Below are 12,500 nucleotides of genomic sequence, written 5' to 3'. Positions count from 1 at the left end.
CACTCACTCACTCGCGCACACACACCCTGACACACACTCACTCGCGCAAACACACACACACACACCCTGACACTCACTCACTCGCACACACACACACACACACACACACACACACACCCTGACACACACTCACTCGCACACTCACACACACACACACACACACACACCCTGACACACACTCACTCGCATATACACACACACCTTGACACTCACTCACTCGCGCAAACACACACACACACACCCTGACACTCACTCACTCGCACACACACACACACACACACCCTGACACACACTCACTCGCACTCACACACACACACACACACACACACCCTGACACTCACTCACTCGCATACACACACACACACACCCTGACACTCACTCACTCGCACACACACACACACACACACACACACACACCCTGACACACACTCACTCGCACACTCACACACACACACACACACACACACCCTGACACTCACTCACTCGCACACACACACACACACACACACACACACCCTGACACACACTCACACACACACACATACACACTCACTCGCACACTCACACACACACACACACACCCTGACACTCACTCACTCGCATACACACACACACACACCCTGACACTCACTCACTCGCGCACACACACACACACACACACACACCCTGACACACACTCACTCGCACACTCACACACACACACACACACACACACACCCTGACACACACTCACACACACACACTCACTCGCACACACTCGCACACACACACACACACACACACCCCCTGACACACACTCACTCGCACACTCACACACACACACTCACTCACTCGCGTGCACACACACACACACACACACATAAACACACAAACACTCTGACACTCACTCACACACACACACACACCCTGACACACACTCACTCGCGCACACACACACACACATAAACACACAAACACTCTGACACTCACTCACACACACACCCTGACACACACTCACTCGCACACACACTCACTCAGTCGCACACACACACTCAGTCGCACACACACACTCGCACACACACACACACACGCCCCCTGACACACACACACACACACCCTGACACACACTCACTCGCACACTCACGCACACAAACACTCACTCACACACACACACACCCTGACACTCACACACACATACACATACACCCTGACACACACTCACTCATTCGCGCACACACACACACTCTGACACTCACTCACTCACACACACACACTCTGACACTCACTCACACACACACGCACACACTCACACAGACACACACACCTTTACAAGGGCAGTTTTTTTTATTTCATTAATGTGTGCATCATCTTTTATGTCAAATTCTTACATATAATTCATAAATGCAGAGTAGTAATACTATATAGTGCTGTTATCAGTCAAGTGAAGTCAGGATCAAAACAATCCATCTTAGCACTAAATCCAAAAAACACCACTTCATATTTAATCTTTGTGTAACTTAAGATTGAACAAGAAGAATAAAAAAATGTGTTTAATAATTAATTATCTGTATTTAAAATGAAATTTACATTTGCAGTTGTCCCCATATGTTGAATTTGACAGCATTTAATTTCTCACGCTGGTGAACTCGTCTGCTCTGTGTTTGGTGGCAGCGCTCAGTGACTGCAGTGGATTGTGGGTCAGGCCTGTGTTCTCAGAGAATGAAACGATGAAAGAGAGGAACGAGGAACTGAAAGAAGCTCAAACGAAGCAGATTCTCAATCAATGTGAATCCAGTCAGATCAGAGTGAAGCAGAGCCACGCCCCCACAGACACACAGACCAATCACAGCGCCAGTGCAGAGAGTGGGCGGAACAGGGGAGGGGCTTCTGGAGTGTGGTATAGCAGTGATTCAGAGAAAGCCCCGCCCATCAGAGATGAAGCTCCGCCCAGCAGGACGAGAGTTTCCTCTCTGAATGAAGACAGACAGAGTGAGCTGCAGTATTACGTGTCAAAGGTACAACACACACACACACACACACAAAAACACTCTCTCTCTCTGTCTCACACACACACTCATACGCCTTCCTGTGTGTCTCATCAGCTGCTGGAGCGTTCCCCCGGCGATCCTCTGGACGAGCCAATCAGAGAGCATAAACACGAGACCGAGCGTCACATGAGCGACCCCAGAGCAAACCTGGAGCAGAAACCAGATCAAGAGGTGCTTCACTTCACTTCAGTGTTTACATGGAGTCACATGACTGTTACGAGTGTGTTCCAGCAGGTGAGTGTGTGTGTGTTTGGTGTATTTCAGGTGTGTGTGTCTCGACGCGTCCAGAGCAGAAGAACTGTGGGCCGTAGAGGAGGATCTCAGAGAGTCTGGAGATGAAGCGCTGTTATTTATCTGCTAATATTTTATATTTGAAATAAAAACTACTCCGTTTTTAAAGGACTTTGTGTTTATTCTTTCATGTTTGAGTGTGTGTTCACTAAACACACTCCTGATCCGATCCAGAAGAGCAGAGACTGAACCACAGACGACTTGATGTGTGTCTGATCTTCCTCTGATCAGGTGACTCTCGTTATATTCAGGGATGGGAAGTCCAGACATGGCTTAATGTGACGATTAAACTCAGTGCTTTAAGTGAGTCGGTATGTGAGCGTACCACCACCTCTCCGTGCGCCCAGAACGTGCTTTTAGTGTACCGGTACGTTCATTTGGAAATCTTTTTTAATAGAGGTTTTAACCCTTTGCCTTCACTGCCGCTTTTCAGAGCGCCATTCACAATGTTTCACACCGCAAGCGTGAGCGGTGCGCGAGCAGTGGGTCCGCACAACTACACCGTCACTGCAGCAGCAGACTCTCGCGAGTATTCACACTGGAAGCGTAAAGTACAGCATCACAGCAGCGGCTGCAAAGCGTGTTCGGCAGACAGTAGAACCATTTCAAACAATGGGTATAATTATTTTAACATTTGTTTTTATAACAATACAACATACTTTCACCCAAAATGATTAATTAAAAAGTTTAAATGGGTAAATACATATGTTATACTTAATTTTCTTTTTCTGGCATAATTGTTAAAACATTAGACATTGTCGTTGTTGTTAAAACTCTTGACATGCTTATTCTGTGCATTTTGAATAAGTTTTGTGTAAAATAATATTTATTCTCCATCAAAAGTGTGCTTTCACTTTAATTGAGCGTGAGCAGCACAGCAAAAATAGACTGGATGCCGAAACCCCCGCTTCACTGCTGTTCACGCGACGCTCCTGCTTGACGCTCACGCGCTGCTCCCGGTCCCGGCGTGAATGCACTCATTGATTAACATGGACGCGGAAAAAAATACTCCTGCCCGCGCGCCGCTCATGCTTGCGGTGTGAAACAGAGGTTATTCTTCCTAGTTCGGAGTATGGATCGTGAATCATTTGAGTCAGTTTGGGAGTTCAGAGCGGGGTCACGAATCATTTGAGTCAGTTTGGGGATCGCAAATCATTTGAATCAGTTGGAGAGTTCGGAGCTGCTTCGCGGATCATTTGAATCAATTTGACAGTTCGGAGCGGGTATCGGGAATCATTTGAGTGAGTTCGGGAGTTCGGAGCGGGTTCGCGAATCATTTGAATCAATTTGAGAGTTCGCATAGGGTTCGCGAATCATTTGATTCAGTTCGGGAGTTCGTAGCGGGTTTGCAAATCATTTGGGTCAGTTCGGGAGTTCAAAGCAGATTCGCGAATCATTTGAGTCAGTTTGGGGATCGCAAATAATTTGAATCAATTCGGGAGTTCGGAGCGGCTTCGCGGATCATTTGAATCAATTCGAGAGTTCGTATAGGGTTCGCGAATCATTTGATTCAGTTCGAGAGTTCGTAGCGGGTTTGCAAATCATTTGGGTCAGTTCGGGAGTTCAAAGCAGATTCGCGAATCATTTGAGTCAGTTTGGGGATCGCGAATCATTTGAATCACTTCGGGAGTTCGTAGCGGATTCGCGAATCATTTGAGTCAGTTCGGGAGTTCAAAGCGGATTCGCGAATCATTTGAGTCAGTTCGGGAGTTCGGAGTGTGATTCAGCTGAGTCAGTTCGGAAGTTCGGAGGTGGTTCGCGAATCATTTGGGACATTATCGAAGTTTGAATGCAGTAATGCAGTAGATCTTTCTAAGGGTATTTTTTCAAAATCCTTTTGCACATTTTATTTATGTTCAGTAGTTCTTTCTAGCTCAAGCAAATCCACAAACTAATAAAAGGATTTATTATTAAGGTTGCCTGTTGACTGCTGTATATAAAAGCCCTTCAATATAGTTGTTGTTACGTCAGGGGATGAGGGGAATCATCAAAATATGCTATAATAGAGTACCGGCACCTCTTTTGGGCCACTTAGAGCACTGATTAAACGTCAAAAGGCTGTGAGTTCACTGATTAAATATGGGCTGCACGATTCAGAGTCAGCTGCTGCGCTGCTTTGTGAACTTGCCTTTAATTATTTAATTATAATGATTGTTTAAATCAGGGATGGGGAACGTTGATCCTGGAGGGCCTGTGTCCCTGCAGAGTTTAGCTCCAACCCTAATCAAACACCTGAACAAGCTAATCAAGGTCTTCAGGATACAGGTAGGTTTGTTTTTTCAGGGTTGGAGCTAAACTGTGCAGGGACACAGGCCCTCCAGGATCAACGTTCCCCACCCCTGGTTTAAATGAATGTAATAATTGATATTTTATTGGAAGTGACAAGCTTTCCTGAGTATTCTAAACCTAGAAAAAGACTAAAACAGCTTTACAGATGAACTGTAGACTAAAGGTTGACTGTAAGAAGACACTTCTCTGAAGAGAACACTCATCAAATCAAATAGCGTTTACAACAAAATTGCATTTAAAATGTGAGAAATATAAACTTGACATTGTAAGTTCTTATGGTCGACTTTAATTTCTGTGTCTTGTTTCGTCAGTGCAGCTGCTCTTTATGTAAATGTAAATGTTATGTGATTGGGCTGTTATTGTTAAGAAAAAAAAGTATTATTTTTAATCCTTTTTAATTTGTCTATTTGTATTTATCTTTTAATAATTGTATATTTAAAAAAACATTTGTATAAAATATTTTTCTAATTTAATTATTTAAATAGTTTATTTTTGTATAGTTTTTTCCATTTATTTTTCCAGTAGGGTGTGGCTTCCTCTCTGTTGCCCCTCCCACAGCACCTCCCATATATGGAGCCCTGTCGCCGTGACATCTATCTATCTGTCTGTCTGTCATCTATCTATTCGTCTGTCTGTCCGTCTGTCTATCTATATCTGTCTATCTATCTATCTATCTGTCTGTCTGTCTGTCTGTCCGTCTGTCATCTATCTCTCTGTCCATCTGTCTGTCATCTATCTGTCCGTCTGTCATCTATCTATCTATCTATCTATCTATCTGTCCGTCTGTCTGTCATCTGTCTGTCTATCTGTCTGTCTGTCTGTGTCTGTCCGTCTGTCTGTTATCTATCTGTCTATCTGTCTGTCTGTCTGTCTGTCATCTATCTATCTGTCTGTCTGTCTGACTGTCATCTATCTATCTATCTGTCTGTCTGTCTGTCTGTCATCTATCTATCTGTCTGTCTGTCTGTCCGTCCGTCCGTCCGTCCGTCCGTCATCTGTCTCTCTGTCCGTCTGTCTGTCATCTATCTGTCTGTCTGTCTATTCATCCGTTCTGTTTTGTTCTCCGTCTCTCCGTCTGTTCGTCTCTCTGTCTGTCTGTTTTCTGCTCATGTGTTCTACATGAATGAAGCTTCCTGAACACATGAAGGTATTTCTCAGTTTATTGGGCTTCTGACAGAGTTACTGTAAATACTGTATTCAGATCAGTCACATGTAGTTTATACAGAAACATAATTCAGCAGTTCATGATGAAGTGCATGTGTTTCATGTGTGTGTTTGACTGTGTGTGTGTGTCTCTGTGTTTGTCTGTGTGTGTCTCTCTCTTTCCCTGTGTCTGTGTGTGTGTTTCAGGGGCATTTTCTCTCCACGCTCTGTTTTCCTCCCTCGTCATACTCCTGCTTTGAAATCCACATCTGCTGGAAGGTTCCCTGAGGACCAACACATAAGTTCAGTTCTATATTAATAGACGATATGTAAGTATGTGATATGAAGGAGTCTTCAGCTGCAGTGTGTTGTGATCGTCACCAGTGATGCCAGGATAGATCCTCCGATCCAGGAGCTGAATCTCCTCTCGATGGAGCTGTTGCAGGCGATCAGCTTCAGTCTCATGCTCTGAACACAGACAGAGATCATCAGCGAAGGATGAGATCAGACGGAGATCAGACTGAGACCAGGACTCACCGGCGGAGCTTTCTGAGACAGTTCTCTGTTGAGTCTCTCCGTGAAGCCCTGCAGGAGTGTGTTTCCTCCGGTCACGATCACGCTGCCGTACAGACCCTCAACACACACACACACACACACACATAAAGACAGCAGAACATCACAGAATAACATGCACATTCTCTCTCTCTCTCTCTCTCACCGGCCGGATGTCGATGTCACACATGCCGATGCTGGTAGTGACCACGTGTCCGACCCCCAGCATGGTGTTACCGGACAGACCCTGAGAACATGCACACGCAGGTCAACATCACACACTCTCCTTCCGCAGGAGACATCAGCTCCATCAGCACTTCTGAAGCACACGTGATCAGGACTTCACCTTAACATTGGACGGATCAAACAGACCCTCAGGGATCCGTAACCTCTCCGCTCCGTAATCTGTGCTGTAGCCACTGGGCATCTCGTAGTGCACCGTCGGCATCTGTGCAGCAACCCTGAACCAACACCAGATCAGATCAGATCCGTGTGTGTGAGAAAGAGAATATGTGTTTACAAGTGTACGTGTGCACATTTGCGCAACTTTTTATGTGTTTAAATGTGTGTGTGTGTGTGTGTGTGTGTTGCACTCACTGTTCATCATACGGAGAGTCAGACACCTGTAGAACAGATGCCTGGAAATCCTGAATCACCTCCTGAAAGAGTGACATTCAGCGATCACATGACACTCGCGTCACATACGTGTCATTCTTGTGTTTCTGCAGACTCTTACGTTGCACATGTATGTGTGCCAGGATTTGGTGACGGGAGGGAGTTTGTCTTTCTTGGTCCACAGCGGCGGAGCTCCTTCTCTCACGGGCTCCTGACACACACACACACACACACACACACACAGACTGAGAGACTGAACACTACACACACACACAGTGTAAGAGACTGAACCACACACACACAGTGGGAGGAACACCCTACCTTAGACGCGATCATGTACGTAGGAACCGTGTCGATGTTCATCTCCTGAAACAGCTCTCGGCACTGCATGGTAATGAAATCACCGGCCAGAGGAGACTTCACGATCCCTGAACACAAGAACACACACCAAACGTCATCAGCTGATTGAGGTCATTAGTTTGGCTGCTGCAAACACATGATAAACCAATACAATAATTGCTCTGTAAATTGCAATGAACAAGCCTAACTCCAATCAATAAGCTCCTGAAAAAGAAGATCAGATGAGAGCTGCAGGTGCACTAGTTTAAAGTGTTTATTTCATCGGCAAAATGTAGTTGTGTAGACTTTGATACACACACACAAAACATACTGTATATTAGACATCTATTTCCTATTTAATGGTGTTTGGTGATTTGTAACAAGCATTTTTGGTTCGTTAATGATGACATTGTACGTTTGAACCACAGACTGTTGAACTTAGTTTTCGTTGCATTTCACAGTTTTGACCACCAGGTGTCGCCACAGAATCGCGGTTCGAAACTGTGAATCATTTTGTGACGCAACTGATTCGAAGAACCGAACAGCTCCATTTCTCTCATTCTTCTCATCTCGTTTAAAATCATAACAAGCGATGTCTGACTTGGACTTCTGACTACACGCACTCGCTCGAAGTCCCGATCTGAATCGAATGATTCACGCGCTCGCGCCGAAGTCCCGATCTGAATCGCGCTCGCGCCGAAGACCCGATCTGAATCAAATGATTCACGCACTCGCTCGAAGTCCCGATCTGAATCAAATGATTCACGCGCTCGCGCCGAAGTCCCGATCTGAATCGAATGATTCACGCGCTCGCGCAGAAGTCCCGATCTGTATCGCGCTCGCGCCGAAGTCCCGATCTGAATCAAATGATTCACGCACTCGATCGAAGTACCGATCTGAATCAAATGAGTCACGCACTCGATCGAAGTACCGATCTGAATCAAATGATTCACGCACTCGATCGAAGTACCGATCTGAATCAAATGAGTCACGCACTCGCTCGAAGTCCCGATCTGGGGAGCGTTTCCCAAAAGCATCGTTAGCCAACTGTGGCAAATTCCGTCCTTACCAGTATAGTTCAACGATTCGGTCTTTCCCGAAACCATAGTTCAAACGAACATTCGCAAACTTGTGTTGTTGGAACCACAGCTCTTCACCTGTGGTTAGAGGCATAGTTTGTCTTTAGTTTGCTGTGTCGACGTCATTGATTGCGCTGCACCTGGGCTGTGTTCTATTCAGCGTTATCGACCCTTGCCTATGCCCTATTCCTTTAGAAGATTTCACCACCCACTTTGAGTGATTTAAAAGACTTAAAGTTGTGGCTTAAGTTTATTACCTAATTCGCCTTCTTTATTATTATTACAAATTCAGTTTGAAACTATAGCAGCGTGGCCCTCGCAATTATTCTCCCTTAGAAGTGCCCTCTGAAAGCATTCATCTTGCCTATTGGAACGCATCGTTTCGTTTGTGCAAAAAAAAAAAAAAAAATTATGTGTTTGCCAAGTGACTTATCTTTGTAAAAACATCCCAAAATACATATGGCTCATATAACAATATTTGTAAAATAGTGTGTAAGAGGTTTTCACTTATATTAAATGTTAAGGCTCAAATCACAGTATTTTTATAGTAAATTATTTTAATTTTATTTTAAATGAATGTACCTAAATAAAGTAACAAAAATGTATTTAAATAAGTGAGTGATTTTGTTGTTTTTACAGAATCAGAATATAGAATACTCTCTACAAATGTGTTTGTGTGCGAATGTACATATATATATAGAGAGAGAGAGAGAGAGAGAGAGAGAGAGAGTATATACAGTGTTTGCAAAAGTATTTTTAAAATGTTTATGATTCACGCATTCGCTCAGAAGTCCCGATCTGAATCGAATGATTCACGCGCACGCACCGAAGTCCCAATCTGAATCGAATGATTCACGCGCACGCACCGAAGTCCCAATCTGAATCGAATGATTCACGCGCACGCACCGAAGTCCCAATCTGAATCGAATGATTCACGCGCACGCACCGAAGTCCCAATCTGAATCGAATGATTCACGCGCACGCACCGAAGTCCCGATCTGAATCGCGCTAGCGCCGAAGTCCCGATCCGAATCGAATGATTCACGCGCTCGCCCAGAAGTCCCGATCTGAATCGAATGATTCACGCGCTCGCGCCGAAGTCCCGATCTGGGGAGCGTTTCCCAAAAGCATCGTTAGCCAACTGTGGCAAGTTCCATCCTTACCATCCTAGTTCAACGATTCGGTCTTTCCCGAAACCATAGTTCAAACGAACATTCGCAAACTTGTGTTGTTGGAACCACAGCTCTTCACCTGTGGTTAGAGGCATAGTTTGTCTTTAGTTTGCTGTGTCGACGTCATTGATTGCGCTGCACCTGGGCTGTGTTCTATTCAGCGTTATCGACCCTTGCCTATGCCCTATTCCTTTAGAAGATTTCACCATCCACTTTGAGTGATTTAAAAGACTTAAAGTTGTGGCTTAAGTTTATTACCTAATTCGCCTTCTTTATTATTATTACAAATTCAGTTTGAAACTATAGCAGCGTGGCCCTCACATTTATTCTCCCTTAGAAGTGCCCTCTGAAAGCATTTATCTTGCCGATTGGAATGCATCGTTTCGTTTGTGCAAAAAAAAAAAAATTATGTGTTTGCCAAGTGACTTATCTTTGTAAAAACATCCCAAAATACATGTCTCATATAACAATATTTGTAAAATAGTGTGTAAGAGGTTTTCACTTATATTAAATGTTAAGGCTCAAATCACAGTATTTTTATAGTAAATTATTTTAATTTTATTTTAAATGAATGTACCTAAATAAAGTAACAAAAATGTATTTAAATAAGTGAGTGATTTTGTTGTTTTTACAGAATCAGAATATAGAATACTCTCTACAAATGTGTTTGTGTGCGAATGTACATATATATAGAGAGAGAGAGAGAGAGAGAGAGAGTATATACAGTGTTTGCAAAAGTATTTTTAAAATGTTTATGATTCACGCATTTGCTCAGAAGTCCCGATCTGAATCGCGCTCGCGCCGAAGTCCCGATCTGAATCAAATGATTCACGCACTCGCTCGAAGTCCCGATCTGAATTGAATGATTCACGCGCTCGCGCCGAAGTGCCGATCTGAATCGCGCTCGCGCCGAAGTACCGATCTGAATTGAATGATTCACGCACTCGCTCGAAGTCCCGATCTGGGGAGCGTTTCCCAAAAGCATCGTTAGCCAACTGTCGCAAGTTCCATCCTTACCATCGTAGTTCAACGATTCGGTCTTTCCCGAAACCATAGTTCAAACGAACATTCGCAAACTTGTGTTGTTGGAACCACAGCTCTTTACCTGTGGTTAGAGGCATAGTTTGTCTTTAGTTTGCTGTGTCGACGTCATTGATTGCGCTGCACCTGGGCTGTGTTCTATTCAGCGTTATCGACCCTTGCCTATGCCCTATTCCTTTAGAAGATTTCACCACCCACTTTGAGTGATTTAAAAGACTTAAAGTTGTGGCTTAAGTTTATTACCTAATTCGCCTTCTTTATTATTATTACAAATTCAGTTTGAAACTATAGCAGCGTGGCCCTCGCAATTATTCTCCAGTAGAAGTGCCCTCTGAAAGCATTCATCTTTCCGATTGGAACGCATCGTTTCGTTTGTGCAAAAAAAAAAAAAAAAAAAACAAATAAAAACGATGTGTTTGTCAAGTGACTTATCTTTGTAAAAACATCCCAAAATACATATGTCTCATATAACAATATTGGTAAAACAGTGTGTTAGAGGTTTTCACTTATATTAAATGTTTATCAAATAACAGTATTTTTATAGTAAATGATTTTTATTTTATTTTAAATTAATGTACCTAAATAAAGTAACAAAAACGTATTTAAATAAGTGAGTGATTTTGTTGTTTTTACAGAATCAGAATATAGAATACTCTCTACAAATGTGTTTGTGTGCGAATGTACATATATAGAGAGAGAGAGAGAGAGAGAGAGAGAGTATATACAGTGTTTGCAAAAGTATTTTTCAAATGTTTATGATTCACGCGCTTGCGCCGAAGTCCCGATCTGAATCGAATGATTCTCGCGCTTGCGCCGAAGTCCCGATCTGAATCGAATGATTCACGCACTCGTTTCGAAGTCCCGATCTGAATCGAATGATTCTCGCGCTTGCGCCGAAGTCCCGATCTGAATCGCGCTCGCGCCGAAGTCCCGATCTGAATCGCGCTCGCGCCGAAGTCCCGATCTGAATCAAATGATTCACGCACTCGCTCGAAGTCCCGATCTGAATCGAATGATTCACGCGCTCGCTCCAAAGTTCCAATCGGAATCGAATGATTCACGCACTCGCTCCGAAGTCCCGATCTGAATCGAATGATTCACGCACTCGCTCCGAAGTCCCGATCTGAATCGAATGATTCACGCACTCGCTCCAAAGTTCCAATCGGAATCGAATGATTCACGCACTCGCTCCGAAGTCCCGATCTGAATCGAATGATTCACGCACTCGCTCCGAAGTCCCGATCTGAATCGAATGATTCACGCACTCGCTCCAAAGTTCCAATCGGAATCGAATGATTCACGCACTTGCCCCGAAGTCCCGATCTGAATCGGATGATTCAAATTCATGATCAAATGATTGCTGTAGGTTATTGAGTGTTTGTAAGTGCTTGCCCCTGCAATGTAAATTCACATTAGAGGCTTAGGAGCTATTGATCGAATGATTACTGTTTAACATCATTTTACAGCATCTATAAAACAGAACTGAAGTCTGCTTGCATCACTGAATCATTATGTTCTTGTCTGTAACTGTAATACAGTCTGGTCCTGTCTAATACCATTTGTATTGTATAAAGCGCTATAGAAATAAAGGTGACATTTCTTGGCTTGTTAATTTGTGATTTACTCTGTACATAACCCTAAAATAATAAATAGTAAAAAAAAAGCATCTGTTTTAATAAATAAATCAGCAAAGTTTTGATCATGTTGATCATCTAGATGATCTACTAACAAATGCATGATGTACTGTTTACCTTGCTGCAGGACGTACCCATCATGCACTGGGATGGCAGTGGTGTGTGTGGCCCCGCTGTCCAGCACGAGGCCCGTGGCGCGACCGTTAGCAAAGCTGCAGTCGATCAGGTTAAGGTGACGTACAAACATCATGACATCATTAACACACGAGGGCACTCAGCCTCTCTGGATTCTGATTGGCTGATGTTCCCGAGTTGTGC

General features: G+C 43.8%; 2 protein-coding genes across 4 annotated transcripts in view; one reads left to right on the top strand and one right to left on the bottom strand.

Annotated features, from left to right (window-relative positions):
• Positions 1–2,429, top strand: part of cntrob (centrobin, centrosomal BRCA2 interacting protein) — an 11,058-nt gene extending 8,629 nt beyond the window's left edge. For both annotated transcript variants that reach the window (XM_052540951.1, XM_052540952.1), the window contains exons 17-19: positions 1,651–1,994; positions 2,082–2,198; positions 2,292–2,429. In XM_052540951.1, the coding sequence (XP_052396911.1) occupies positions 1,651–1,994; positions 2,082–2,198; positions 2,292–2,366 (536 nt within the window). In that variant the 3' untranslated portion in view covers positions 2,367–2,429. The remainder of the gene's footprint in view (positions 1–1,650; positions 1,995–2,081; positions 2,199–2,291) is intronic.
• Positions 2,430–5,753: 3,324 nt separating this feature from the next.
• actl6b (actin-like 6B) overlaps positions 5,754–12,500 on the bottom strand; it is a 10,484-nt gene continuing 3,737 nt past the window's right edge. For both annotated transcript variants that reach the window (XM_052540953.1, XM_052540954.1), the window contains exons 6-14: positions 12,300–12,394; positions 7,239–7,345; positions 7,039–7,128; positions 6,900–6,961; positions 6,649–6,763; positions 6,469–6,549; positions 6,288–6,383; positions 6,132–6,218; positions 5,754–6,034 (exon numbers count right to left, since the gene is read on the bottom strand). In XM_052540953.1, coding sequence (XP_052396913.1) covers positions 5,954–6,034; positions 6,132–6,218; positions 6,288–6,383; positions 6,469–6,549; positions 6,649–6,763; positions 6,900–6,961; positions 7,039–7,128; positions 7,239–7,345; positions 12,300–12,394 — 814 coding nt within the window. In that variant the 3' untranslated portion in view covers positions 5,754–5,953. The remainder of the gene's footprint in view (positions 6,035–6,131; positions 6,219–6,287; positions 6,384–6,468; positions 6,550–6,648; positions 6,764–6,899; positions 6,962–7,038; positions 7,129–7,238; positions 7,346–12,299; positions 12,395–12,500) is intronic.

This window comes from Carassius gibelio, chromosome A23, assembly GCF_023724105.1.
Source record: "Carassius gibelio isolate Cgi1373 ecotype wild population from Czech Republic chromosome A23, carGib1.2-hapl.c, whole genome shotgun sequence".
Classification (NCBI taxonomy): Eukaryota; Metazoa; Chordata; class Actinopteri; order Cypriniformes; family Cyprinidae; genus Carassius; species Carassius gibelio.
Note: the sequence above shows the minus strand (reverse complement) of the source record. Positions and strands in the feature narration are given on the sequence as shown.